Source organism: Paramormyrops kingsleyae, chromosome 2 (assembly GCF_048594095.1).
Source record: "Paramormyrops kingsleyae isolate MSU_618 chromosome 2, PKINGS_0.4, whole genome shotgun sequence".
Taxonomy (NCBI): Eukaryota; Metazoa; Chordata; class Actinopteri; order Osteoglossiformes; family Mormyridae; genus Paramormyrops; species Paramormyrops kingsleyae.
This window is the reverse complement of record NC_132798.1, coordinates 31,795,102-31,809,837: the sequence shown is the minus strand read 5'-3', so window position 1 is coordinate 31,809,837 and position 14,736 is coordinate 31,795,102. Positions and strand designations below refer to the sequence as shown.

The following is a 14,736-nucleotide window of genomic DNA, read 5'->3' as shown; positions in this document are numbered from 1 at the left end:
CTGCCGGCGTCCGTCTATTTTTCCATCGACTTCCTTTTTGTCGCTACTTCATGTTTCTAGACGACAGGAGGGAGGGCAGGGGAGGGGAGGGGGGGGGGGGGGTGGAGGGGGTGTCGTGTGTCCAGCCGTGTGGATTTGTGTTCAGCTGTCTACTTCCAGGCTTCCTGCGGCCCCCTCCAACTCTCACCCTTCCTCTTTTTTCTGCTTTTGCTTTGTCTTGTCAACCTTGAGAAGCGTTTGTCTGAGTCCCCCCGGCAGAGGTGGGGACACCGCTGGCCGCAGTGTGAGCCTGTTTTTGCGCGCCGCATTTAAAGGGACTGGGGCAGGAAGGCAGGTTTGACAGACCAGTCCGGTTTGGCGTGTTGGCGTACGTGCAGTTAGCTGCTGTCTGTTTGGCTGCCTGGAGCACGTGCTTCCCTCACTCAGGGCTGTTGTGGCATGCGCGCGTGGGTATGAGCGTGTCCCAGCTGCGTCGTTGTCCTGTTTTGACACAGTTGGGGGTGGGGGTCAGCTGCGTCTGTTATCTGTGGCCGTATTCCGGTTCTACTGCTCCTGCATGGCTGTGGACGCGTGTGTGAACAAGCGACTGCATTGCTGTGCCGGTTTTACGGACTGTTTCAGGAAAGAGGAAGCAAACCGTGATTTTAAAGCCCCCTGGCCCCAAAGCTGCCTCCACCCCTTGGCCAGCGTGAATAGGGTCAGACGGGGAAGGGGCTCCCCTAGCACTGATGTCCAGGCTGATCGGGGACATGGGCTTCCCTGGGAGAACAGATAGCACACACAAGAAGTGGACTCAGACCAAGTAGTCCATCCAACAGTGATACATCTGAAAAGGTCATTTTCTGTGACTCAGGGGCTGAGAGGGGAAGACTCTGTGTACAGTTAGTTATTTAACCAATAATTAGTGACAGAGTGTGGCTCTTTGCCTTACGGGCTGTTATCTGTGATCAGGCTTACAAAAGGTCACTGGGTTTCAGCAGTTGTTTGTAAAAGCTGCCTTTATACACCTGTATGTGGTTTGTGTTTGACTTTGGTTTCCTGAGAGCCAAAACTGAACATGCCATATATTATACCGAGGGCCACTCAGGTTGGGTCACATGCATGCTGATAGATGTTGTTTTTTTGTTAATAAATGCAAGAACTCATGGTCCAGCAGTCAGGAATGTTGAGACTAAATTAGTAAATTCTGAGTGCACCTTGGGGGTCACTGCTGGTAGTTGCTGGGTTAATAATTGGTTAAAAAGAAAGATATACAACTTCTTTTTTCATTGTTGGCTTACAGACAGTCATGTATGTATCTGATACTTTTGCAAAGGTATAGGAACCAGCCGTTATGTCATGCCCAGGTCATGGAATTGTGGTTAATCTGAAAGAAGCTCTCCGGATAGATGTTGGTGCGTTTTAATTGGTACACAGCTGAGGCTGCTATCCAGAGACTTTTGATCTTGATCTTGCCTGTCGGTTACCTACAAAGCAGGATGATTTGCATGAAGTGCTGAGTCCCGCGTCTCCCGGGGGGGCACCTCCCCTTTCAAGCTGGTCACATGTTCTATCGCCATTCATCCTCATCCAAACATGCCCATTCCTCCGAGTCTAATGGTGAATTCCATTTTCAGCCCAAATACTTTGGTCCGGTGGCTTTCTGTTATTCCACATGGCATACAGGAAGTGTCATAAATGGGTGCATTTAGGAATGCATCACGCAAGCCGGTGGTTAATGCAATCAGGTGGTTGAGTAACAGTTCAGTTTTCAACATTTTACATACCTGCAAACCAACTGCTCTCATTTATGGGGTAAATTCTGACAATATACACTAACTGATTGGTTGGTTAACCATCCAGAGGAGGCTCCTCAGTGACTGATGTAGAAACAGAAACATTGTCAAAATTACATTTACACTGAATATGAGGAAGAACAATTGAAAGATATTCTTTTATGGTATGAGCAGCGTCAGTTCACTGTAGAGTGTGTCAGTTAGGCTCTCACATGTGGACGGGTTTCTAAACAGTATTTGCTTCTTCTTTCCCCGACTTAGTACAGTCTGGAATGAAATGGTCTTCAGATCAGCTGCCTTTCATATCATAAACGAAGAATGTGTCCTGTGTGCAGGAGCCCCAGTGTTTGCTCTCACTGTCATAGAGCCCTTCCGCCTGTTTCACGAAAGCAAATGCACCTCGTCGAATTTCACACAGTGTCAAATACAATAACGGGAAGAGCTTTCGAATTCCGGCTTGCAAACTGTGCTACTCCTCTGATGTGTGCCGAGACAGCCAGACCAGCACACTTCCCTCTTCCATCGGGTTTCTAGCTCGGACCCATTTATAAATGGGTGTTTGGTTAGTTCTGCTTTGTGTAGTGAAGTATCGCAGCAAACACGGCTCCATGGCTCATAGTGGAGCAAACTTGAGTTCTTCTTTTTGTACACATGTTCCTCTCTGTGAACAACACTCCCATGGCTGATGCAATTGAACAATTTAGTGAGCATGGAAGTGCCTTATGGGACAGGTGAGCAGTCTTTTTCTGCTTCTTACCTATTAACATGTAATATCTCGCGTCATCCATATGTCCGGTACTATCAACACTGAAGTATGGTCAGTGGCTAAACATGGTCAGTGGCTAAACATGGTCTATTTGTGGAGATCCCGCCAATTCCTTTAAAACGCTAATCATGTGATGGTAACAAATGGCCGGGATATGCATAAGGAGCCAGAAAGGCCTTTTGATTTCAGGGCAGCTTGAATGGCACTGGGCGGTATTCACCTCCACCTGCTGGAATAACAGTGGGGAGTTGGGGAGGGTTAGGGTTTGCAGGAAACACTGCTTTGCCTTTCAAATTTCAGACACCTTTTCTTTGCAACAGAAAACCTTCAGTGGAATTTGCATCTGAGTTTAGACAGGGACAATGGTCTCAAGGATTCATACACTGTGTATAGTCCCCCATATCCCAATCTGTGTGCCTCTGCGTGTAATAAAAGCTGATCTGTGTATAAGTCGCCTTGGTAATGTACAGTAAGCACATGCAAATGTATTAGTGCGAGTCTAAGGCAGAGAGCACAGAACAGCGGGTCATTAAAAGGGAAATGGTGACTGTAGGAGTCATGGAGAGCTGGAAAATATGGAGCAGATTAGCTTTATGGAATGGAGTCCAGTCTCACAGCTGTGAACAATGAATTCATTTAAATGACTCCTGTAATACCAGCTCTCTGCATTATGTTCCACTGAGGAGATCTGCATGTTGTACCATGAAGCCAGTGTGAATAAAGGGAATTGTGCCATCTGCGCATTACTGGTTGCTGTTTATGAGGACTGTCACACATTAATGGTATATCTGTACCCCTGTTACAGTGAACAAGCAGATGCCTAACCTGCATTGCAGTGAGTGCACCAATGACTGATGGGTGCCGCTTGTCCCACGGAATGCATAGAACTGATGCCTTTTTTATTTGTTTGTCCTGCAGACTGTTTCAGGGTTGGCTTCAGTGGATGGCCCCAGAAGAAGAGGCCAGATGGAAGCTGGGTCACATGACCACCTGCAAGAAGGCTTGTTGAGCCTGGGGCTAACAAATGGGGAAAGCAGGCGCTGTGTGGAAGAGGAGGCAGGCGGGCTAGGTGCTGGAGCAGCTGGAGAGGGGCAGAAGAGGGCAGCGTGTGAGCTACTGGGGCAAATCTGGGGCCCTGGGCAAGACAAGACTGATCATTTCCAGCAGGAGCAGCTGCAGATGCCCTGCTGGGGCGACGGGGAGGTACGTGGGGCTGCAGAAGAAAGAGATATGGAGAATGCCAGGAGCCTGGTGGCCCTCGCAGCCAGCATGGGCACATCGTCTCCCTGCAGCCACCCCGAGCAGCAGGTCCACACAGCTCAGCTGTATGAGAAGTTCAAGCAGGAGATGGGAGGCCAGGCAGTGGAGACCCAGCCGTCTGGGATGGCAGCAGGAAGGGACCGGGGTCCCCCCGAGGACTTGAGCACTCTGCAAATAGCACTGAGCCAGGCACGCCACGGCAACAAGCCGCCAAACTGCAACTGCGAAGGACCTGACTGTCCGGACTACATGGAGTGGCTGGAGAAGAAGATCCAGATGGTGGTGGATGACCAGGAGAAAAAGCAGTATGGGGCATCCGGTGTGCTCCACCAGAGCCAGCAGGAGCAAGCAGCCCACCTCGCCCTTCAGCTAAACAGAGCCACACCCCCTGTCACCTCCTCTACCCCTTCCCACACCTCTCTCAACTCCCCCATGCCCTGCTCCCTGGCTCCCATCCCTTGCTCACCCAGTGTTCTTTCCATTGCCAAGGAAAAAAACATCAGCCTGCAGACAGCCATTGCCATTGAGGCCCTGACCCAGCTGTCGGCCACCGTCCCTCAGCCCATGGTGCCCCCTGCGGATGCTTCATCCACAAACCACCATCAAGTTCCACATCACCTTCCACCCCACTCACAGCACAGTACCCACCTGGTCCTGTCCTCCACGTCACCCAGGCCGCAATCCGTCCCGCCTGGAATTCACCCACAGCTGGACTCATTCTCCTGGGAGCACAGGAGGCAGGTTCAGACTGAGGACCCCAAAACCAACATGCTCGTGACCTCAATGCCCGGCCCAGCGCTCCACTCCTCCCCTCACCCACATGCTGTGTCGCCCTTCCCCGGACCCACCTCCACGCCAGGCGGCCCCCTTCCGCCGCAGTGGCAGACGGGCCCTAGGAAGCCCCACATGACACTGATTGCTGAGTCCCAGCCTCGCTTCACACCTCCTCCCCGCAATGGTGGAGATCCCATGTCAGAGTTGAAGCAACTGCTGGGAGACACCAGTGGCAAGTACGCAAACCCCGCATTCAGGTCCCCTGCCCCCCAGCACCTCTTACATCATGGCCCCCCAGGCCTGGGGGGGCTCCAGATCAAGCAGGAGATGGACTCCGGAGAGTACCCAGGCTCTAACTGTGCTGCAATGGAGAGGTACGGGGCTGTGGCAAATGGCCGGCCACTGTCCCCTGGGAGCGCGACTGTGCGCCACTTGACTCAGGCATCCCTGCAGCAGTACCTGCACCACAAGCGGAACCTTTTCTCTAGCACCTCTGCCGCTACCCACCACCCACCCTTCCCAGGCTGCCAGGACCTGCGCAAGTGGTGGCCAAATGAGGGCTCTGTACCCATCAAGCAGGAGCCCAAGGAGCCTAAGAAGAAGAAGAGCTACTCGTCTCCGTCCCTCAAGCAGCCGCTGGCGGCCGGCCTCCTGCCTCAGCTGGGTCCGACCCTACCCAAACCGAAGCAGATAGTAATCAAGAAGCCCAAACAGAAGGCCTCGCAGCCTACCTTCTTGCCACAGGCCCAGATCTCCTTTCAGAAACCACCACCGAGCCGTCACGAGAATATTCTTCCCCTTCCGGCCATGGCCAACCTTGTCCCAGCATTGTTAGCCACAGAACCGGGGCCCCTTCCAGCTCAGACCCCAGCCCACCCTCAGGAATCTGTTCTGAACAGCGCCCTGGCTGAACCAGCTCACCAGGGTGATGCTGAAAGCGGTCCTACCCTGCTAGCCTCCTCCGCAGCCTCACTGCCGCAGGGTGACCAGGCTGTCTCAGGACCTCCAGTGTCAGGAGACAGCAATTTGATCCCTGGCACCACAAGCCTGCCCTCCACACCCCAGCCAGCCCCCTCACTCAGTCAGCTTGGTGCCCTAAACCCAAAATTGGAGGAGCTGATACGCCAGTTTGAGGCTGAGTTTGAAGACGCCCCTTTGCCCGGTACCCAGAGCCAGACCCCAGAACCGAACCCAGCTCAGCCAAATTCTAACTCAGGACAAGCCGTCCCCCCTGCACCTGCTTCGTCTGATCTCCCAGCACAGCCCGCAGTCCCTGCTGGTGGTCCCCTGGCCGCCACAGGTGTCCCCCTACCAGAAGGTGAGACAATGGACATAGGGGGCATAGAGGAAAATGGGAGCGCAGTCCAAGCAGAACCCCCCCAGACATCAGCGGGCAATGGGATGGAGCAGCAATGCAATGGAGATGCCTCACAGGGGGTGTGCCCCTCATCCCAGGCACCGGCCTCAGCCCCTGACCCCCTTCTGCAACTGCAGCAGCAGCAGCATCGTGTCCTGGAAGATCCCTTCACCGTTCCCTTCTCTCCGCTGCCAAAGCGCATGAAGATCGAGTCATCAGGGGACATCACGGTGCTATCAACCACCACCTGCCTCTCTACCGCATCAAATGACACCGAAACACCCACAAAGCTCATCCCCCCTTCTTCTCCCTCACTGCGTGGCTTCCTGGAGTCTCCCCTGCGCTACCTAGACACACCCACTAAGAGCCTGCTGGACACCCCCGCTAAGGATGCTCAGGCCGAATTCCCTCTCTGCGATTGTGTAGGTGAGTGCTTGGTCCCGAGACTGCAAAACACACACTCGGTCCTGATTGCTGTCTACCCCATTATTTAATCTGAGGGTTCACATTGTCAAATAGGAAACCCTGATGGCTGGGGGGATACAAAGAAAGGTCTAATGCTGCCCTACGTAAAATGAACCGCATCGCCCATGGCGAACACTAGCTTTGGTCATCAGCAGGACATTTCACTGCTGGTCTTTCTTAGGTCCTGGTAGACAGACATACTATTTATCCATTCATGAAAGAGGCTCAGCAGTACTCCAGACCATCCTTTTAACACAAAGATTCCATGTGGTTATGAGACTTTTAGCTGTTTCTGTGCCCACCCAGGATCTTATGTGGAGTTAGAATGATCTTTTTCCTCCACTTCTGTCCCCCACGTGATGACCCTGATTATACCCAATGTCTTCAGCTTCAGCGCCATTGTCTGGGTACCATCTGTGTGCGTCTGAGAATGCTAGCAGGAGGAGGGGAAAGGGGGCTGGACAATGGGGCGGGGGGAGGGCACTGTTGCAGATGATGACCTAGCAGGATGACTGTACTTCAGAGCGACCTGGCTCATCCATCACTGACGGGATGGGGGTTCTGCACGCTAGCCAGACCCAAAGAGATCAGGAGCCTTGTATTCTCTCATGGTATACTCCAAGAATCGGAGCTTTTGGTAAGCAGTGTCCTTCCCAGCATTCTGCTTCCCAGAGGTAGACACCTTATATCCGGCTTGCTTCACCCCTTGGTGTCACTAAAATGCTGATGGGTGGGTGTACCCCTCATTTTCTCTCAAGTCTGGATGAGAGAAGACTTAAAAAGAGAATAACAGAAGAACAGGATTCATTTGTTTCATTTTGTCCTGCGTGACATTGAAAGCCTGCGGACATGCCAGGAGACAGGTGGATTGTAGCCTTTCAGAGAGAAATACAGATGAGTATGGAGAGGTGTGAAGACTGGACTTGAAATGGCAGCCAACAAAGGATTTCCACCACAGCACTGTCACCATTCAGCCACACGGCATGCTGAGAACATCTGTCTGATTTTCATATTGATCTGTTACATAGGGTTTGGTTCTCCTAAACTCCTAACACCTGCTGTCTTCATAACACCTCATTTTCCTCTTCTGGGTAATAACTGATTGTTGCTCAGACAAAGATATCCCCCTAAATGGTATTCCAGCGGCAAAATTATATCATCTATGTTTCCATAATTTTGAGTAGTTATGTATTATTTGCTGTAAATACCTTGTATCTACACAGTAGCTGGGAGAGCAAAGGTTACTATTAGGCCAGAGGTCACCAGTGTGTTTCCCGGCAACACACCGTGGGGCACACAGAGTGAAAAATGGCTGGTGTAACCCGACACCCTCACTTGAGCACCCTCTCTAGTCGCTTTGTCAGGAGCACCCGCAGGCGCGCACACACACACACACACACACACACACACACACAGGTTTGTAATTATATCTTTGTGGGGACTCTCCATTAATTTCTTTAGGGAAAACTCTAATCCCAACTATGATAACCTTAACCCCTACCCAGCCCTAACCCATTTTTAGTTTTTTAATTTCATTCAAAGATCTTTGTGGGGACCTGAAAAACGTCAAAATAACAAGTTTTTGTCACTTAGTGGAGGACATTTGGTCCTCGCAATGTAATATAAACCTAATCCACACACACACACACACACACACACAAGTGCAGTCAAAGGATCAACACTCCTGTGGATAATTTCCTGGTTTCAGCCACGCCCTTCTCTCTCTCTCCCTCCTTCTGCTCCCAGTGGAATGTGACCTTAAATCCCCTCCTGGGCCAAGCACGCACACACACGCGCTCAGCCTCACACACTCTGTCTTGCCTGCTACCCTCCCTTTCCCACCGTAGAGCTCACAAATAAACACGCACTGTTTGGTGTGAGGCTGACTCTGTCAGTGAAGGCTTCTCTGTTTCCAAACTGACATGTGCTCCGCCTAGGTGTTCCCTCCTAACCTCCCAGCTTCAAAACTCACTGCTATTGGCTCAGCAGGGGACTAGCCAGAGGCACGTCCCCCAGTCTACTGGGAGGGACAGCTAGACAGAGGCGTGGAGCTCAAGGTTGTGGAGGCAGAAATTTGACGCATACTTTTTTCTTCTCTCTCTCACAGAGCAGTTCCATGAGAAGGATGACGGCCCATATTACAACCACTTGGGCGCGGGGCCCACAGTGGCCTCCATTAGAGAACTCATGGAAAACAGGTGAGAGTCACCATGTAGATGTATGATGAGCAGTGCTTGGCTTTCCAGATAAACCAACCGATAGCTGTGGTGTGAGGAGATCCCTTGGTCAAGTAACTGCCCTATGAGAGAGGCCTAAGCAGCAGGAGCCCCCACACTGCTGGCGGAGATGTAAGGGGAAGCTGGGACAGTGAGGGCGAGTTCTTCCTGAGGACCCCATCCTTCCCTTGCAGTCTCCCCGGCTTCTTCTTGCCTACCACTTGCACAGCTGTGTCTCACTGCCTCCTTCTCCTCCATTCACCCCGGGCCCCTGGGGGAAACCCTGACCCAGAATCCAATGTATGGGAGAAAGAGAGAACAACGTCAGCAGAGAGAGAGCAGGAGGTGGGCCGGGGGAGATGAGGACACAGTGTAGCAATCATGTGATCATCACTTCTTGCTGCCTTCTTCTCAGTCTAGCTCCTCTCATTTGCTCCTTTAAGGGGAGTGGGAAACTCCTACTCAATCACATGCCACACACAGGGGGGCAAAGACATGTGCTGGGATTAGTGACTTTAAAATGTGTTACGGCACAGTGGTACTTATCACCTCAGCTGACTGATCCTGGACTGTGGCTTGCTACTAACACTTCTTCAATCCGGCACTTTCTTTAGTTGGTAACATAAACAGTATGGCCTACAGGGTGAGGACTGGAAAACCCTCCTGGATGTTCAGGGCTTGTGATTTGAGCATGACTCAGGGAGAAGCTAGGGGATGCTAGGGGAGTCCATGGATGTTTTTTAGCATGTCACAGGGGTTAATAACACCATACAACTGGAGACTCACCCTGTGACCAACCTCTCACCCCGATCCAACCCAGCATTCCCTGCCCCTCACCCCAATCTGACCCAGCATTCCCTGCCCCTCACCCCAATCCGACCCAGAATTCCCTGCCCCTCACCCCGATACAACCCAGGATTCCCTGCCCCTCACCCCGATCCGACCCAGAATACCCTGCCCCTCACCCCGATACAACCCAGGATTCCCTGCCCCTCACCCCGATCCGACCCAGCATTCCCTGCCCCTCACCCCGATCCGACCCAGCATTCCCTGCCCCTCACCCCGATCCGACCCAGCATTCCCTGCCCCTCACCCTGATCCGACCCAGCATTCCCTGCCCCTCACCCCGATCCGACCCAGGATTCCCTGCCTCTTACCACGAACAACCCAGCATTCCCTGCCTCTCACCCTGATCCAACCCAACATTCCCTGCCTCTCACCCGATCCGACCCGGCATTTCCTGCCTCTCACCCCAATCTGACCCAGGATTCCCTGCCTCTCGCCCATATCCAACTCAGGATTCCTTGTCTCTCACCTAGATCTGACCCAGCGTTCCCTGCTTTTGGGAATGACAGTAGATTTCTTGTCTTAAAATAAATAAGGGAGCCAAAATGCTACCTTAACATCATTATTCATCAGTGTTGTATTTCATCCCTCTGCTTTGGGACCAGGGTCTCCTCACACCCATGTGAATATCAGCATAGCTCTGCCAACACCCTCTCAGAGTTTGTGCCGGTTGTTTTGTTTCATCGCACAATGACACACTCTTCCATCTACTTATCCTGGTCGGGTCACGGGGGGCTTAGAGCCCATCCCAAGCAGCACAGGGTACAAGGCAGAGGTACTCCAGGTTTCCAATCAGTTGGCTATGTATACCATGCATTCGTGTTTCTGAATTTGTATGTGTATTGTATATATGCAGGTTTGGAGAGAAGGGTGAGGCCATACGCATTGAAAAGGTGGTCTACACAGGCAAGGAGGGAAAGAGTTCTCAGGGATGCCCCATTGCTAAGTGGGTAAGTCTCAGTGGGAGGATCTCAGGAAACCACCAGGCTTCATGACAGCATGGGCTTCACAGAGGCTCACAAGTCTTCCTGCTTCATTGTTTCCTTCCTTATGACACTGGAATGTTCCCCAGTTTGTCATTTGCTGGACAGTAAAGATGAAAAGTAGCCTAGTCTCCAAGAAGCTCGACAACGGGAGATTCTTTTTACTTGATAAATCTATGAGTATATTTCCTAAAAAATCTGTGTATGTACCCATTGCTATGTGTGGTGGATACCTTGGCATTTTGGAATGAGCAAAACACGGAGGGAAAGGGAATGGACTGTGAGAAAGCGAAAGATGTATGTCTACAGCGTCACCTGTCAGTCTAGGGGCTCTGGGGAGCTAACGAGGGCAGGATTTACAAAGGGGAAAGCTGTGACAGGGTGACACGTGGTGTGGATCGGCAGGGTGCGAGTTCCCCTGTCTGTCACACTTAAGCTGCAGGGAGCCACACTAATTCGCAGCTACCCTGATGGGTCAAGACTGCCATGATTTATGGGGCCTTGTTAATCAACAGTCCCGTTGGCTGGAGAGACCGACTGATGTCAATTGTGTCAGATGAGCAGCTTTATTGGTAGTCCTGACGAGTTGCTTCATTTAAACACACACCAGCTTTAAAATTCTGATTGGCACAGGGGCTTTCCCACAATGCACTGCTCCTATTGTAGCTGTGTGCTGAAACATGCAGGTCCAAATGTTTGCTGAAGTCCAGGGTTGCCAACTTTGGTAAGTTGGCTGGACTGAGATTTTCAATTCAAGACATTTCTGTACAGACATCACATCCATTTACATGTAAGTTTTATTACCTTGTAAGAGCATAGTAAATAGTCTAGGGTTTGCAAACTACTCTTACGCTTTTGATGTAGCTAATTTTAAGGTTATAATGAAATAATATAGATTTGCTGTACGATTTCTTACATGAGCGTGAGAGTCTGAAAGCATGAGTGTCATGCCAGATGCATGAAAGTTGGCAACAAGTGTTTGTTTGCAAACACAGTCAATTTAACTCAATTTAACAGGTCCATGAGACAAAAGGTGCAGTAAAGTAAAAAAAAAAAAAGATTTGTGTTCTGAGAATTGAAAAACAGAGTACTGTGCTGAAATCTCTTCTGCTAAACAAGAAACAATAGATGAGGCAGCCCTGCTTCCTAGCTGCAAACAAGACTTGCTGCGACTCCATGTTGGGATGGAAATTTGGATGATCACGTAAAATAAATACTTTGTCACTGACACTCGGGTTGAGTAGGAGCGAGATCTCTGTGGAAACTGCCATCATTTAAACACAGATAACTCTTCATGAAGTCATTCCAGAAGTACCTCCCTGCCGATGGGCTAAGGTTTACCCCCCTCCACCCCTGACTTACCTGTGCACCTCCCGGCTAGGTGATCCGGCGCAGTTGTGAGGCTGAGAAGGTCCTGTGCCTGGTGAAGCAGCGGGTGGGACACCACTGTGAGAACGCCGTCATCATCGTGGTCATCCTGATCTGGGAGGGCGTGCCGCGCGCCCTCGGGGACCACCTGTACCGAGAGGTCACCGAAACGCTCACCAAGTTCGGCAACCCTACGAGCCGCCGCTGTGGCCTCAATGAAGAGTGAGTGTGTGGCTTGTGGCCACTTGGCCAAGGGCTCAGGGGCCTCCAGATCGCAGTATGCTAACTGCCCCTCCGTGCCTCCCGTCCCACTCACAGCCGCACCTGCGCATGCCAGGGGAAGGACCTCGAAACCTGTGGTGCCTCCTTCTCCTTCGGGTGCTCCTGGAGCATGTATTTCAATGGGTGCAAGTATGCCCGAAGCAAGACGCCACGCAAGTTCAGGCTTCAAGGAGACCACCCCAAAGAGGTCAGCTTTGGGAAAGGGCCCCATTCATTCAGATGGACCCACCTTCTCATTCAGCTATTACATATTTTGCTCAGGGGTGAGAAGGCAGGATTGAGGGCTTGAGTCTGTAATTGTTTCGTCACAAATGAAGTTCTTGAGGGCTGCACCCCATATTGACACAATCATTAAATTACTATAGTCACCCCTTCATATTGTCGAATTTGCCATTTGCAGTTTCAGTTATTTGCACGTTGGGCATGAACAATTAAACTGGAATATTTTTGGTGCTTTCCAAAAGATCGCAGAAACTCCCAGATGACAAGTAAGAGCAGGAACAATATTGAAAATGATTTGGATCGTATAATAGTATACAATATATAAATATTAGTGTTATTTATTATTTGTTAGTGTAAGTGCATACTATATCTTTGATATTGAAAATTACTATGGAAAAGATAAAAAAATAAGTGTTGGATCTATGCATCATGGCTTGGGCACGTCGCACATCTTTGTCTTGGCAACCAGCCTTACTCATGTTAGCTGTCTTTGTGATCTTGGAATTTCGTGTTTCTTGCAGTAAGTTTAAAATTTTTCAGTGCTGTTATTTTTTGCATTTTCAATCTACAGCTATTTCATGTTCACCTCCCTCGACAAAACTGTTCATAGAACCATTCTCAGCTTCTGTAATGTAAATTCATTAAAAAAAAATATTTTTCCACCATTGATGTCCATATCCGACACTGTTTCTTTCTTCCTGTTTAGTTATATTTTTTTAGCAGAAGGGGGCCTTGCATTTTAAATAGCTGTTTTTTCGGGTGCCTGTTCTATTTCATGTGGCCATCCTTCTGGGTGCCTGTTCTTTTTTGGGTGCTGCTTCCATTACGTGTAGCCTTGTTAGTACTTTGAGTTTATAACAAACATTTTTTGTGATGGTTTGAAGGAGGAAAATCTCAGGGACAACTTCCAGGAACTAGCTACCAAGGTGGCTCCCCTGTACAAGCAGATGGCCCCAAAAGCATACAGCAACCAAGTAAGGTCACCGGGACTCTCCACCATGGCACCCTGGACCAGTCTGTTGTCCAGTGGCTCTTCATCCTCACAGAAATGTCCGCTGCACTGCTTTGTAATAAAACCTAACCAGAAGCCACTACATTGTTTTGAGGGCCTCAGTAATTCTGTGGCCATCATCCACTCCTCATATGATGCCTGTTTAATAATTACAATAACTGTAAAAGTAATTTTGAAGTTAATCCCTGTTTTATATAAAAACGTTTATAATTTGCAGTATAATTATTGTAATCCCAAATGATAAGACTTCAAATCATTTATAAATAATGAAGTGTGTATTGTTAGAATATATTTGTGCATTATTACTGGAATATATGTGTCTGAAAGCATATGAATTATTTCTCTTCTGAATGAGTAGGGTGAATTACTGATGTTGGGCGGCTTGTGGCCGCAGTCAGCTGTAAAGTCAGGTTTTGTCCCTCCAAACTTATGGTCAGTCTCTTGGTTTCCAAGGACGTTACATAAACATACCTTTTCACTGTGCTGTGCCCGTGGGTGTGTAAACACGCTCTTTTATTGCACAGCCCCTTGGGGTATGTAAACATGCCCTCTGTGGGCAGGTGACTGCATTGGTCGTTGACGTGGAAACCAGACAGAAGATGCACAGGGTGGCAGAGCATGACATTCGGCTCTCATTAGATGTTGCGGGCCCCATACGTGGGAGCCCTGGGGGCTGTAGCAGCAGAACATTGACAGAACCAGATATGTGAAGACATTGGAGGCATTTTGGGATGAGGCGTCCATGTGTCAGTCAGTTATCTGTGTGTGATGTGCGGTCTTGGGAGGACGCTGTGCTAACAACGAGCAAACCTGCTTCCTGCCCCTCTCAGTGTGCGCTGGAGAAAACCGCTCCAGACTGCCGGCTTGGCCTCAAGGAGGGGCGTCCATTCTCTGGGGTCACGGCCTGCATGGACTTCTGTGCCCATGCACACAAGGACCAGCACAACCTGTACAACGGCTGCACTGTGGTAGGCCCGCCCTCCATCCCATCTACCCATTTGTCCATGCCCTACTCACCCAACCCACCCTAAGCATAGTGTTCCTCCCTACCAGGTCTGCACGCTCACCAAGGAGGACAACCGAATGGTTGGTCAGATCCCAGACGACGAGCAGCTGCATGTGCTCCCTCTCTACAAAGTGTCCCCCACCGACGAGTTCGGCAGCGAGGAAAATCAGCGGAAAAAGATGCAGAATGGTGCCATCCAGGTGCTCAACAACTTCCGGCGTGAGGTGCGCAAGCTTCCCGAGCCTGCCAAGTCCTGTCGGCAGCGACGGCTGGAGGCCAAGAAGGCTGCCTCTGAGAAGAAGAAAGGGCAGAAGCAGCTGGGGGAGACACCAGAGAAGACCATCAAGATGGAGATGCACCACTCTGGGCCTGCCAGACCACAGCAAGCAAACAAAGGTGAGTGT

General features: G+C 50.4%; 1 protein-coding gene across 10 annotated transcripts in view; it reads left to right on the top strand.

Annotated features, from left to right (window-relative positions):
* The window catches only part of tet3 (tet methylcytosine dioxygenase 3), a 42,809-nt gene that overhangs the window by 20,674 nt on the left and 7,399 nt on the right, over positions 1–14,736 (top strand). For 9 of the 10 annotated variants that reach the window (XM_023812363.2, XM_023812362.2, XM_023812365.2 and 6 more), the window contains 8 exons: positions 3,460–6,358; positions 8,505–8,595; positions 10,316–10,409; positions 11,824–12,032; positions 12,129–12,279; positions 13,199–13,288; positions 14,157–14,294; positions 14,380–14,728. In XM_023812363.2, coding sequence (XP_023668131.1) covers positions 3,460–6,358; positions 8,505–8,595; positions 10,316–10,409; positions 11,824–12,032; positions 12,129–12,279; positions 13,199–13,288; positions 14,157–14,294; positions 14,380–14,728 — 4,021 coding nt within the window. Of the gene's footprint in view, positions 1–107; positions 2,507–3,459; positions 6,359–8,504; positions 8,596–10,315; positions 10,410–11,823; positions 12,033–12,128; positions 12,280–13,198; positions 13,289–14,156; positions 14,295–14,379; positions 14,729–14,736 lie in introns of those variants that run through there. The other variant, XM_023812368.2, reaches the window with a different exon arrangement.